This window comes from Crotalus tigris, unplaced genomic scaffold (genome assembly GCF_016545835.1).
Source record: "Crotalus tigris isolate CLP2741 ecotype Arizona unplaced genomic scaffold, ASM1654583v1 scf7180000018301.7375997, whole genome shotgun sequence".
Classification (NCBI taxonomy): Eukaryota; Metazoa; Chordata; class Lepidosauria; order Squamata; family Viperidae; genus Crotalus; species Crotalus tigris.
In genome coordinates, this window is record NW_024096931.1 from 5622721 (window position 1) to 5637578 (window position 14858).

General features: G+C 44.0%; 1 protein-coding gene across 3 annotated transcripts in view; it reads right to left on the minus strand.

The window, feature by feature from the left end:
• Window positions 1–320: 320 nt before the first annotated feature.
• SEC14L5 (SEC14 like lipid binding 5) overlaps window positions 321–14858 on the minus strand; it is a 63454-nt gene continuing 48916 nt past the window's right edge. For all 3 annotated transcript variants that reach the window (XM_039349813.1, XM_039349814.1, XM_039349815.1), the window contains 9 exons: window positions 14126–14315; window positions 12034–12122; window positions 9338–9408; window positions 8813–8984; window positions 8090–8224; window positions 6601–6738; window positions 5328–5573; window positions 4000–4178; window positions 321–674 (listed from right to left, as the gene is read on the minus strand). In XM_039349813.1, the coding sequence (XP_039205747.1) occupies window positions 569–674; window positions 4000–4178; window positions 5328–5573; window positions 6601–6738; window positions 8090–8224; window positions 8813–8984; window positions 9338–9408; window positions 12034–12122; window positions 14126–14315 (1326 nt within the window). In that variant the 3' untranslated portion in view covers window positions 321–568. The remainder of the gene's footprint in view (window positions 675–3999; window positions 4179–5327; window positions 5574–6600; window positions 6739–8089; window positions 8225–8812; window positions 8985–9337; window positions 9409–12033; window positions 12123–14125; window positions 14316–14858) is intronic.

Genomic DNA, 14858 nt, shown 5'->3' on the forward strand with positions numbered 1-14858 from the left:
AAGGAAGGAAGGAAGGAGAGACAAGGAAGGAGGGAAGGAGAAAGAGAGGAAGAAGGGAGGGGAAGGAGAGGAGAGGGAAAGGAAATAAGGAAGGAAGGAAAAGAAAGAAAGGGAGGGAGAGAGGAAGGGAGAGAGGAGAGGGAAGGAAGGAAGGGAGGGAGGAGGGAAGGAGAGAAGGAGAGAAGGAGGAAGAAGGGACGGGGGAAGGAAAGGAGAGGGAAAGGAAATAAGGAAGGAAGGAAAAGAAAGAAAGGGAGGGAGAGAGGAAGGGATGGAGGGAGGGAGGAGGGAAGGAGAGAAGGAGAAGAAGGGAGGGGGGAAGGAGAGGAGAGGAAAAGGAAATAAGGAAGGAAGGAAAAGAAAGAAAGAAAGAAGGGGAGGGACAGAGGGAGGGAGGGATGGAGGGAAGGAGGAAGAAGAAGAGAGAGGGAAGGAAGGGACTGATTTCAAGCCAGTTGATAAAAGCATCCCTGGGCGTCTCCTCCCTCAGCCTCCGCGGGTTGCAGCCTCAAAGAAAGCATCCTGGCCCAGCCGTCCGTCCGGGGGCTCTGCATCTTCCCAGATGATGCTACCTGGAAACCAAAGAGCTGCTTTGCGATCGGGCGGAGGAGTTGGTGGCTCCACTGAATTGCGAAAATCCACTCGTGCACGACTCCAGGCTTGTCATGGAGCCCCTGTAGGGGAAGGGGAGAAAGGAAGCGCCCGTTATCTCCTGCCTTTAATGAGACCCCCAGGGCTTTGGACCCCGTCACGCTCCCCTGCGCTGGCTTGGCTTATCTGCTCGGCTAGAGGCCCCGCTGTCCAGCCTCCACAGGGATCTCATTTGCGGCTGGAAGACGTCGCTTCTGCAAGAGTGGCTCCCAGGACAGATGGCCAGGATCAGACAAGCATTGTTCCTCCATCATCACTTTCCCCCCCCCCCCAGGCTCCCCGTGGCATTGTTTGGGGCACAGCAAAGGCAGCAGCGTTCAGCTGCCATGACTTACAGCAACCACGTGGCTCAGCTGAAAATCACATTTAGCTTTTGCAAGAGTTGGTTAATGGGTCTGACTCCCCAAAATGGGTAGAGCAAGGCAAAACATGGGAGGGAGGAGGCAGAACACATCTTCCCCCTAGGTGAAATTTGTAGGGTTTTTTTTTTTTTTTTTTTTGCATAGATAATTTTTGAATTAATACACAGAAAAGAAAGAAAGGAAAGGCCAAACGTGCAAAAACAAAAATGGAAATTAGAAAAGAAGAAAGCTTCCAATTTTCTCTATAGCAATTATAATTATCAGTACAAAAGCACTTTTTATGTATGGTTACAAAAATAAAAATACCCTTTTCTCCTATTATTTATCTTTTCTTTATATATATATATATATATATATAAATATACATATATATTAATTTTTTATACTCACAAGCGCTTAAAATATTGTCAGCAACATATCGTCTGGGTTTCAATGCCTAATTTAACGGTTGTTAACTGAATCACTGCTGTTTTTAAGTGAATCACATTGTTAAGAGAATCCGGCTTTCCTTGTCAGAAGCCAATTGGGAAGGTCGTAAATGGCAAATAGGAACCCAGGACACTGGCTGTAACTTCAAACAGTCGCTAAACAGTTGTAAGTTGAGAACTATCTGCATCAAATTCCTGGGTGTGCAGCTAACGAGCAGGCTGGCTTGGTCGCTCAACAGTGAGAATCTGGTGAAGCGGGCACAGCAGCGCCTGCATTTCTTGCATCGCATGAGAAAAGCACATCTTCCTTCCCCTGTCCTGACCACTTTCTACAGGGGGACGATCGAGAACATCCTGTCATACAGCATCACAGTCTGGTTTGGAGGCATCCCTGCTTCAGACAGGAAGGTGGTGCTGAGAGTGGTGAGAATGGCCAAAAAGATCATTGGCAGTTCCCTCTCTCCCATCCAGGACATAGCACAGAAGCGTTGCTTGGGCAGGGTCCGCAAGATTGCCTGGGACGCTACACATCCTCTTCACGACCTGTTTTCCTTGTTCCCTTCTGGGAGGAGGGGGCTTTGTGGTATCCGAAGCAGAACATCCAGATTCAGCCAGAGTTTCATTCCATACAGCATTAACCTTGCAAACTCTCAAGCTTCCTCCTTCCGTTATGTATTCAAGATGGACAGTATTTAATATTTATTTGCTACGTATATGTAGGGATGTGGGTCTATACATATGCTGTTCATAGTATGTTTAGGTGTGTGTCATGTATGTGTTTCACTTTGAGAGCGGGCAACTAAATTTCCTTTTTGATGTGTGCCGTTATGCCCACAGTATAAAAATGACAATAATGCTTATCTTATCTTATCTTATATCTTATATCTTATCTTATCTTTCTTTCCTATTTTTCTTTTACTTTTTTTTCCTGTTTCTTGCCCTTTGGGTTTTCTCTTTGATTTCTTTCTTTTTCTGACTTTACGTTCGCGTGCATGCATCTTTACCTTCCTTCTAATAAAAATTGCATAAAAGGAAGAGGGGAAAAAAGGGGGGATGCATCGAGGTCTCCAGCTGAGCATGTCTGGGGTGAATTTCAAAGGAAAAACCTCTTTTCTGGCAATTCTCCCCCATTTTGCAAAGAAGGGGAGATTGGCAAGGAGGAAAAACTCTTTTTCTTTTAATGTTCCCTCTGCCCTTCCTTGGTGGGGAATCTCCGATCAGATGAAAAAAAAAAACCCTGGAGGTGAGGCACTGCAGAAAAAAATGATCAAGCGGGGAAAGATAAAAGGCTGAACTCTTGCCTTGAAAATGCTCCCCATCTACAGCTCTTAGGGAAAAGTGCCTAGAATCACACAGTCCTCTTCAGAAAGAAAATATTCTAAGGGACAGCTCTGATGCATCCTGTTTCCAGGCCTTCCAATGTCCTTAATGCAAGGATAAATGAGCTTAAAAGTAGTAACTATTACACAAAGAAGTGACCCAGGCTGTTGGTTCAACTTTCTTTTTCCGATGAATAATATATATATATATATATATATTTTAAAAAAACCAACTGTGTTATGCCTGGGTTAATTTGGAATTGCAGGATCCAATCTGGGTCGGTCGCCGAGATCAAGGTTTTTCTCTTCCGAGTTTTCGGATTTGTGCTGGAGCCCAATCTCAGGGAACTTCTCTCTAGCAGAACATCTGCTTTGAGCTGTTTTGTGCCTGGTATTTACAAGTAGTCCTCAGTCCGTTTGGTGAACATTCAAAGTTACGATGTCACTGAAAAAAGTGACTTATGATCATTTTTCACAGTGACAACTTTGGTAGTGTTGAAGGAAAAGTCTTCATCCTGGTTCATCCAAGCCGGGGATAAACAGCATGGCGACTGTTTTAGAAAGAAGGTTGCAGTTTATTGAAGAGCCAGACCAAAAGATGGTTCTGGCAGGAAAGAGGAGAGAAAAGAGGGCTGAGCACATGTGGGAAGTGGGTTTTTATACCCTCTGGAGCCTTTTGTTTGGAGTAGTTCCTGTTTGAGGCTTTGTATTTCCTGTGTCACGTATTCTGACCTGAGTCTGGGTGTGCCTTTCTGGTATTCTTGATGGTGGTGGATTAATCCTATTATGTCCCAAGGGTCATATCCTGCTTCCCTGGTGCTGGGGCTAATGACTCTTAGAGTTTGGGTGGGGTATGCATATTTTAGGTGTCTTTGTCTTCCTAAGCGTCTAGCTCCAACTTTCCTAATGGTTTATATCTGCATTTGTACAGAGCTGGCTTCTGCTTGGGGGAGGCAGACTTGGGGCTATTAAGAAAAACTGGGCATGCTTTTCTGTCTCTTTAATATCCTTGGAGGAAATATATTTTTCTGCCCTTTTAATATTTCCTTCTCTGGGGGCTGACTTCCCACAGTAGCATCCCCGTCATCACCTGATCAAAATTTAGACACTTGGCAACGGGTTCCTACTTACAATCGGAAGTTGTGTTGGATATGTTTTCCGCCTTGAGTTATTTGTAAAAAATAATAAAGGCGGGATACAAATAAATAAATAAATAGTTTCCCCTAATACTGCACTTACCTGAACTCCTTGGATGCAAGCACCTCGTAATAATACAGGATCTTGCATTTGTGATTAGAGACCTGGAGTGTAGCCAAGACATCGTCGACCCGAGAAAGGCTGGTCCCCGCGCAGGGAATTGGGCTGTGCATTTTCCACTGGAGGATGTAAAAACCTGGCCAGCGAGTCACATGGGAGCCCTGCAAGCAGAGACACAAGGAGAAATACAGGCAGGGAGGGATAAACGACGGGCTTGTTTGTGTGTGCCGAGTTAAGTTTCAAATGCCTCTTTCCTCTTGCTGTCGCAAAATAAGGACAGATCCGAAAGGTAAATTCTTTGTGGTTCTGTAAAGATTCCCGTGGATGCCACTGAGTTGATCCCCTAAGGTTTCTTACCAAAATAAGCCTTTCTAGCTAGCGTACAAAGGATGTCATCCTCTGAAGGGTTCAGGAACTAAAACCATCTATGGCCCGAAACTCCTTGGATACTTATCTGAGGCTGCATACAGGTAATATAGTATAACAAGAAGATATATTTTTTCTGGAAAGATGCACATCTGGCATGTATTTTCTAGGTTCAGACATGGACTTGGAAACAAACTCGATTCAGGGTTTGTTTTTTTGTAGATACAGTAGTTTTGGGTTTTTTTATGCCACGTAATACTGACACAGGGAATGTTCTGTGTCTGTCTGTCTGTCAATAGATAGATAGATAGATAGATAGATAGATAGATAGATAGATAGATAGATAGATAGATAGATAGATAGATAGATAGACAGATATCATCTAGCTATTTTCTATTATCTATAATCTAAATACCATCTGTCATCTATCATCCATCTACCCGTCTCTACCTGCCCTCTCTCTCTCTCTCTCTCTCTCTCTCTCTCTCTCTCTCTCTCTCTCTCTCTCTCTCTGTATATACACACACATACATACATATATCATCTATCAATCTATATATCTGTCTGTCATTTATCTACCTGTCAATCTGTCTATCTCTCACACATTTCCCATGATAATCGCTTACTACTGCATTATTTTTTACTCTTTCAACTTGCCCTGCAACCCATTTCTTAATTTACTAAGTTAATTCATGTGCAATTAGGAGTGGCAAAACACTCTTCACACTTAGGTACATTACAAATCGCAGAGATCTGATCATCAACCAAGTGCTGCAGAAAGCTTTCTAACAATGCAACCAGCCAATCAAATGCCTCCATCGGTCACTGAGGGATCTCTAGTCCATGTTAAAATTTCACAGATTTGGCTCAGCCCTATAGGAAAAGCTTGCTTTCTCATCAGGATTAGGCCTGGTGGCACAAACCATTTTGGGGGACAATCTGACCTGGATGCTCTCTCCTTCACGGCAGACCAAAGGAGTCTCCACGCGGCTGTAGTCCACTCCCAGGACCCAACTCTTGCCAATGAGTTGAACGTTTTCCCCAGATGTCAAAGCAGTTGGCATGGCAGATTCCTTGCGGACAATCTCGGGGGCTCGTTTGGAATGGAAGAGGCTGAACACCACATCTCCTTTGAGGATGTCAAAATCCCAAGTGATCACAGATTCACCTTCCAGGATCTCTACAACTATCTAGATTGAGAAGACAGAAAAATCTTATGTCCAGGCAGTTTCTTCAGGGAGGCTGCTGATAAAATTAGACTTTCTAAGATCCGAGCAACACTGGGAGGTTTTCCAGTGCAAAGACTCTGGATCCAACCACGTCTTAATATCTCCCTCCAGCCTGGCTGGAGATTCCCCCCCCCCCAGAAATACAGAAGCCTACCACTTCTTGCCAAGGATTGAAGTGCCTACAAAGAAACTGAGTTTTAAATCTTTCCTCTTTCCTGCATAACATATTCACAGCAGCTGAAGGGACAGGACACCAGGAATATGGGGAAACAAAATTCTTCTTTCTTCCTGTTTCTTCAGAACCTTAATCAAGTCATTGTTGGGTGGCCTAGAAAAGTAGAATATACCTACTGTGTCTTCCATTGAACCTGTTGTGATTCCGTGCCAGCCAGTGGACCTGGCAGCTGAGTCCGGGGAATCAGAGGAGAAGGAGGAGGAGGAGGGGCCTAGAGAGCCATCAGAGTCGGAGGAAGGCTCTGATGAGCTCCAGGACTTACAGTCTGATGAAGAGCCTGGCCCCTCCACTCGTGCTCAGGCTGAGACCCAGCTGTGCTGGGAAGCTGAGTCAGACTCTGAGGACTCACAGCTGGAAGACATCATAGACGCTCGCAAACGCAGACAGGCAACAAGAGCGGGACAGAGGGAGGCAATGGGGCGACTCCAAGGGAGGAGGAGAAGGCATTGAGAAGCCACGCCTTGGGGCTGCATAACAAAAAGGGAAGGTGTGGGCAGTGCTGTTTGCTGAAGGCAACCATTTGCAAAGGATTCAAGTTTCATGGAATCATGTTCTGTTTGCCTTGCCTTTGGACAATTCGCCGTTTGCATCGTGTCCTGTTTGCCTTTGCTTTTGGGACATTTTGCAGGTCTGTACCTAATTAATAAAAGGGGTTTGTTTTTCCTGCATTTCCAGCCTACTTGTTAAAAGAGGGTTTTGTGAGTTAACAAGGACTCATATAGGCTGGGACAGAACAGAACTTTCTGGTTTTACCTCCTGGGGAGCCCCTTTGAAAATATTTGCAGAGTGATAGATGGTTTCTGTCCAGAGACGAATGTGATCCGCGGTTTCAGACTCTTCATCTGTTTGATACAGCGATTTGGGGACAAGTCCACCTTCAGGCACATTACACTGTGGGGAGGGGAGGACAAATGAATAGTTAGAGAAGATGCATTGGTAAATGTCAACATTCCAATGAGGAAGACCTGTTAATTTTCCTAAACTTCGGTCTACAGCAGTGGTTCTCAACCTTTTCAATGCCGCGACCCCCAACCGGTCGTAAGTCGAGGACTACTCAACTGGTCGTAAGTCGAGGACTACTCAACTGGTGCAGCACCCTTTGCAGAATGGGACTTTTGGCGGGCTCAGGAGGGCAGAGACAGCCTGGACAATTCCTATTGGCTTTTGAAAGCCAATAGAATTAGACTCTATTCAAGAGAGTCTATTCTATTGGCTTTCAAAAGCCAATAAAATAAAAGGGAGTAGCACAGTTAAGGAAAAGGGGAAAAAAATAGTGGACTGCGTTGTTTGGCGACCCCCGTGAAATGGTTGTTCGACCCCAAATGGGGTCCCGACCCACAGGTTGAGAGCCACTGGTCTACAGTTATGAAAGTTTCTTCAGAATTCTCTCTAAACGCAAAAGGCGCGATTTGTTCTTGATCTGATGGATTCTTTCTGGACAGAGACCTAAGGAAGAGCAGGCCAGATTGGAAGTTAATCAGGAATGCAAAGGCATCCCAAGAAGCAAGGGCCAACCACTTCTAAACTGCTGCCAAGATTAAATGCAGGGTGACAGGTTACTGATTCTCCAGGAACTCGGCCCTTCTCTAACCAAGAGTAAAATTTCACATATTCAAGTCGGCCAGCAAGCAAGAAGTCATACATACACAATTCTCTCAACTTCAGAACCTAGACATCAATGTCTATTGATATACGTCAGTCTCGGAATTTAAACCCTAGATCTTCTCCAACCCTTTAGGGTTGAAGAACATTCAACGGACATTCAAAATCTCAGACATATGTTCCCAGTTTACGTAACGAATCTCTTCTAGACTGAGAATTGTCGGTTTTCACCACCAGCTTCAGCCCTTGAATGTGGATGGGTTGCTTTGCATCATGTAAAATGTATATCTACGACCTCACTAAGAGTTTACACTTTCAAAATCAATTATTGAAAGTCAAACTCAATCCTCAGCTGACACTACTTAATATGGGTAAGGATCTCCTAAATCAAGGGTCTTCAAACTTGGCCCTTTTATGACTTGTGGACTTCAACTCCCAGAATTCCTCAGCCAAGCACATGTGCCTGGCTTAGGAATTCTGGGAGTTGAAGTCCACAAGTCATAAAAGGGCCAAGTTTGAAGAACCCTGTCTTAAATATTAGGACTGTGACATACTCATGTTATCAAACATTGCTAAGAGCGTTAAGATCCAAAGAAGGTCTAACTAAGGATTATACGCCACAGACATTACCCAAACGTACCACACATTCTCCTCCAAGGAAGTCTGGAATCACATCTTTTTCCAGATAATCCACAAGTCCTCCAGGGCCTTGGTAATTGTTCCCGCTATAAATGAGGAACTTCTGCCTGGTGTTTTCATTGATAAAGGGGCTCACCTAAAATGGATAGGAGAAAATGTTGCTATTTATCACCTGCTCTCTCAAATACTCAAAGTTCATAATACTTTCGCTGAAATACTTTCTCGAGAAACCGAAATAAAGTCACCCTTTGTTTGCCATTTTAACTCTGACCCTGAACTTTGAAGTACAGAAACTGTTTTTTATTCCAAAGAAATGTTTTTGCTGTGTTCCACACTTTTCCCATGTACAAAATAAAGAAGTCATAAAAAGATGTTTTTTCCTCCCTTATGGTGCAAATCCTTAAGATTAAATTTACAGCGGAAAGAGGAGCCGTAGTTAAAACATAAATTATGCATAAAATGAGTTGCAATTGTTTTAGAAACAGATTTGGACCAAGAAACTATCCAGTAGCATGAACTTAGCATTAAAAACAATTTTCCTCTGTGCTACATTTTTTTTATTAAAATTTTTTTATTTCCCATTTATCCAACATAGTTATACAACAAAATTCACTTTACAAAATAAAATAAATTCATAATCATAACCTCTGTGCTACTTTTAAAAACTTTCTTGAAAGTCCACCCAAAGGGAAAATAGGGCTTCCCCCCTTTTATCCTTCCTCACCAATGTCCAGAGAACAGGGAACACCCTTGGTGCCCGCACAATCAGCAGTCTCCCCAAGGTCTCTGGATAGTTGTCCTCAACAACTTCAATAATCCTAAGGAGAGTTTTTACACCAGGGCGCCAGAGGTGACGCATATTCAGCCCTTCCAGGTCAACTAAACAGGTCCAGGATCTGAAAGGGAACAAACAAAAGACGGTTTTTGCAACCTGTACACTGGCATTCCTCAAATCACTAGTTCTCAAGACACAGGATCTGGCCAACATACCAATTCCTTATGTAAAATGTTGGGAGGCCACATAAAATAGCCTTCCAATTCTCCTTACTTTTATTCAAAAGTATGAAAAAGATAACTTGTTAAAGAGATAATCACACAGATGGAGTCTCCTTAATATAGCAAGTTGCTGACTTATCCTAAATATTGTTATATACGTATGTATAGTTTACGCCAATTAGTATACATTTAAAGTGACAATAAAGTTATTCTATCTCAATGTATGTATTTGCATAATGAGATGCATACTAACGAGATGGGGCGGCCCAAGAGGTTGGTATTTTCTTCACATCTCCTTTGTCCCTCCTCATTTATTGACAAGACCTGAAAGGAAAACAGAAACAAAGGAGATTGGATTGTGAGATTTGAAAATATTCCTCATTTGCAGGTCTTGGACACAATGATTAGATTTTACAACTGATAGACAAATGCCTAACGGAATCCTTTAATCTCTTGCCTTCAGAAGGGGTAGGAGAGGAGAAAGAGTAATTCAGCCTAGGGAAAGCACAAAGAGAGAGAGAGAGAGAGAGAGAGAGACAGACAGACAGACAGACGGACAGACAGAGAGACACAGAGAGAGGGACAGAGAAAGGGACAGAGAAAGGCAGGGAGAGAAAGAGAGAGACAGAGAGAGAGAGAAAGAGAGAGACACACACAGAGAGAGACAGAGAGACAGGGAGGACAGACACACAGAGAGAGAGACATAGACAGAGAGACAGAGACAGAGACAGAGAGAGAGAGAGAGAGACAGAGAGAGAGACAGACAGAGAGACACAGAGAAAGAGCCAGAGAGACAGAGAGAAAGAGAGAGAGACAGAGACAGAGAAACAGAGAGAGACAGAGAGAGAGACAGAGAGAGAGAGACAGAGAGACAGAAAGAGACAGACAGAGAGAGACAGAGAGAGACACACAGAGAGAGAAAGACAGAGACAGAGAGAGTGAGAGACAGAGAAAGAGAGAGAGAGGGAGAGAAACAGAGAGAAAGACAAAGAGAAAGAGAGAGAGAGACAGAGAGGGACAAAGAGGGAAAAAGAATGAGAGACAGAAAGTGAGATAGAGAGAGATAGAGACAGAGAGAAAGAGACAGAGAGAGACAGAAAGAGAGACAAAGAGAGAGAGAGAAAGAGAGAGACAGAGAAAGAGAGAGAGACAGACAGAGAGACAGAAAGAGAGAGAGAGACAGAGAGAGGGAAAGAGACAGACAGACAGAGAGACAGAGAGAGATACAAACAGAGATAGAAAGAGAGAGACAGAGAGAGAAAGAGACAGTCAGAGAGAGAGAGAGAGAGAGAGAGACAGAGAGGGACAGAGAGAGAAACAGAGAGAGAGAGACAGAGAGACAGAGAGAGATAGAGAGAGAGAGACACAGAGAGAGATAGAAAGAGAGAAAAAGAGAGACAGAGACAGAGACAGTCAGAGAGAGACACAGAGGGACAGAGACACAGAGGGACAGAGAGACAGAGAGAGAGACAGGGAGAGAGAGAGACAGAGAGACAGAGAAAGAAACAGAGAGAGACAGAGAGAGACAGAGAGAGAGAGAGACAGGAAGAGAGACACACACAGAGAGAGACAGAGAGACAGAGAAAGATAAACAGAGACAGAGACAGACAGAGTGAGAGACAGAAAGAGTGAGATAGAGAGAGATAGAGAGAGACAGAGAAAAAGAAAGAGAGAGAGAGAGGGACAGAAACACAGAGAGAGATAGAAAGAGACAGAGAGACAGAGAGAGACAGAGAAAGAGAGAGACAGAGAAAGAGAGAGACAGAGAAAGACAGAGAGAGACAGACAGAGAGAGTGAGACAGAGAGACAAAGAGACAGAGAGAGACAGAGAGAGAGACAGAGAGAGATAGAAAGAGAGACAGAGAGAGAGACAGACAAGAGAGACAGACAGAGAGACAGAGACAGAGAGACAGAGAGACAGACAGAGTGAGAGAGAGACAAAGAGACGGAGAGAGACAGAGAGAGAGAGAGAGAAAGACAGACACAGAGAGAGACAGAGATAGAGAGATAGAAAGAGACAGACAGAGAGAGACAGAGAGACAGACAGAGAAAGAGAGAGACAGAGATAGAGAGAGACACAGAGAGGGAGAGAGAGAGACAGGGAGAGAGAGACAGAGAAAGAGAGAGAGAGAGAGAGAGAGAGAGAGACAGACACAGACACAGACACAGAGAGAGACAGAGACAGAGAGAGATACATAGAGAGACAGAGAGAGCGAGAGACAGAGAGACTCAACAGTCTCATCTTGATCTGCTTGGCCTTAAAAATTGGCCGTGAAGGTTTTGGAGATGCTTTCAAAGAAACCCCTACAAGAAATCAAGGAATGCTAGTTTACTTTGTAGGGTGCATTAAAAAAAACTCCCTAACCAGCTCCCTAACCAACTTTTAAGATTTGTGAATTCCAACTCCCAGAATTCCCCAATCAACTTTAAGATGTGTGGACTTCAACTTCCAGAATTCCCCAGCCAACTTTAATTTATGTATTCTTCAATTCCCAAAATTTCCCTGCCAACTATAAAATCCATTGACCAACTCCCATAATTTTTTACCCTGCTTTCTTCTTTCCTGGAGCTGGCTGGGGAATTCTGGGAACTGGATTCTACACATCTTGAAACTGCTAAGGTTGAAAAACACTGCCCTCAACCACTATGGATGCTGAGAATTTTTAAAGTGCTGTTTGTTAGATCTTTTGAATTTCCAAGTTTGATTAATGAGGTTATATTACTTTTATTAGATTGTCATTAATTGTCATAAGTGGACAAGGTGTGCCCACAATTTTAAAGACATCTGAATGTCTTAAAGAAAACTACACAATGCAGGAACACAATCCCAGAGTCTCAGTACTTGGCCTTCACTATGCCTATCAAAACTTTAAGACTTGGCAGAAGTCCTTTCAGAAAGGACCGTGGTCAAAGCTAAAGTATGTTATTAACTTAAAGGTGTGTCTCACATGGCGAAGAAGCGATTCCTCTCCCAGAGCCTTCACAAGACCCTTGGTGTCCATTTGCCCAAGGCGAAGGATGTAGAGGGGTCTTCCATCTTGAAAAACAAAGAAAGAACACAGAAGCTGAAAAAAAACCTGCCCTAAAAGATGGAATAAGCGTCCAGAAACATGCAAATTAGCATTTGTCCATCCTTCAACTGCCAGCCGCTTGTTGAAATGAAAGATTCTTACCACAACAGCTCAGCATAGAGCCTGCAACCTTGACCTACACCTTTGATTTATGTTATTATTGAGAGTAAAACTTAGAAGTACAAAACAAAAAAAGGGACTTACAACCAACTCTGATGTCAATCAAGTACTAACTGTATATATGACTAATAATTTTCTGATGCGCTGCAGAACTACTGATAAATTCAATATTGTACTGTGAAGGATTCAAACCAGTCAGCTGAAGAAAATAGCTACTAATAATGCATTTTTGGAAATGGACCAGATGGGAATGTGGCAATAAATATTCACACTCCAAAATGTCACTGTTCAGAGCCATGGGTATTCTGGGGAGGGAGGGGGGGGGAGAGGAGAACCACAAATGGCAAATAACTTACATATTTGCATAGAACGTTGTGATGTAATATAAAGAGCAAGGAAGATTACCTTGACAGAGGGGTGAAACACACCTTAACAGACAGAAAATATGCAGAGAAGATTCAAACAGACACCTCCCTAATTCACTGGCATGTAAGAATGGAGGAGATACAGCACAATATGACTCACAAAATTCCATTATTATAGCCACTCTCAACCAACATCGTTTTAGCTTTCCCATGGAGTTAATCTCCTAGTCCAGGGGTCCCCAACCCCCAGTTAGTGGACCGGCACTGGGCCACGGCCTGCCAGAAACCAGTAAATAGAAGCAAGCGATGTCCCATCCATGGGATACCGGCAGCACACGAAACCACGCACCTCCCGGTCCATGGAAAAACCTCTCTCCGCTGAACTGGTCCTTGAAGCCCAAAAGGTTGGAGGCCATTGTCCTAGTCTGTCTTCTGGGCCAGACACCGAAGTACAAAAAGGCAGGCTTTGCATTGTGGTAACTACACTGCAATTCACGTTGATCACAGATATTAAGACGTTGGGGACACTGAGCCTTTGCCATGATAGAAGACCTTTTTTTTTATTTATTTCTCAGCTCTCTTTGGAATTACTTATACATGCATTGGGGCAAAAGCCTTCACAATAAAGTATTTGAAGAAGTGGCAGAACCTAGGGGTGGAGTTAAAAAGGAGAGTCAGTCTAGAATCCCTTGTTGTTGTTGTTAGTTGTGAAGTCGTGTCCGACCCATCGCGACCCCATGGACAACGTTCCTCCAGGTCTTCCTGTCCTCTACCATCTTCTGGAGTCCATTTAAGCTCACACCTACTGCTTCAGTGACTCCATCCAGCCACCTCCTTCTCTGTCGTCCCCTTCTTCTCTTGCCCTCCATCTTTCCCAGCATCAGGCTCTTCTCCAGTGAGTCCTTCCTTCTCATTAGGTGGCCAAAGTACTTGAGTTTCAACTTCAGGATCTGGCTGACTAAAGAGCAGTCGGGGTTGATCTCCTCCAGGATTGACCGGTTGGATCGCCTTGCAATCCAGGGGACTTGCAGGAGTCTTCTCCAGCACCATAGTTCAAAGGTCTCAATTCTTTGGCGCTCAGCCTTTCTTAGGATCCAACTTTCAGAGCCATACATTGCAACTGGGAAAACCATGGCCTTGACTATAGTACTTTTGTTGGCAGGGTGATGTCTCTGCTTTTGAGTATGCTGTCTAGATTTCCCATAGACTAGAATCCCTACTAAGTCCAACTTCCTTTGAATTCAATTGACCCTTAACTAACTCCAAGAAGGCGCTATTTGTTGAGAAGATTCCTGCGCATAGGCCATTTAGCAATAAATCAGTTTGGACTGGATCTCTCCCACCTGACAGTTTTAAATGTTGAACAACAATGGTCAAGAAGCCCACCCCAGAGTCATCCCAAGATAACTGAATGATGAACTGACTCACCGACTGGTCAACTTCATGCCCTGGCATTGAGCAGAGGGAAACAGAGAGATGCTCACCTTTGTCTTGGTAATGCCAGCCCCCAGCATAGAATTCCTCCAAAAGAGAAGGTGGCCGCCACGTTTGCAGAATGTAATCCACCTGGTATTGTTTTCGCCAGGCCAAGGACTGGCAGAGCATTTCCCGAGCCTTGTCAATATTGAAGTCCCGAGCCCTCAGGAAACGGAGGATGTACTCATCTTTGGGAACCTGAGCAAAAGAGAGAGTTAAGTTAATGCTCGGCTTATTTATTAGATTTGGAATTCCACCTCAATGGGAATCTCAATGGGAATCTCATCATATCCAGGCTGAGAGAGAAGTCCAAAGTGGCCCAGAGATCTTTTGTGGGTGACAGTGGACTACAACCAGGTCTACTGCTGGACCACTTCTGGCTCTTGTCATTCCAAGAACTTCTGTAGTCAAGGGAGTATTAGAATCCAGTTCTCCTCATTCCTAGTCCATCTTAACCTCTATTTCACTTTGGCTGTAAGGCTAAAGAAGGAAGGACTGGCCCAAAGTCCTCCAGGGGGCTTCCACGGCTGAGGATGGGTCCTCCTGATGCTAATCCAGAAATTTCCCTTCTACATCTATTGGCTCTTGGGCTCAGAAGGAGGGACTGGCCCAAAGTCATCCAGGAGCTTCCATAAATTGTGGAATTGAACCCAGCCCTCCCTGATCCTAGACCTAGTCCAAGGGTAGGCAACCTTGGCTCTTTTATGACTCGTGGACTTCAACTCTCAGAATTCCCCAGCC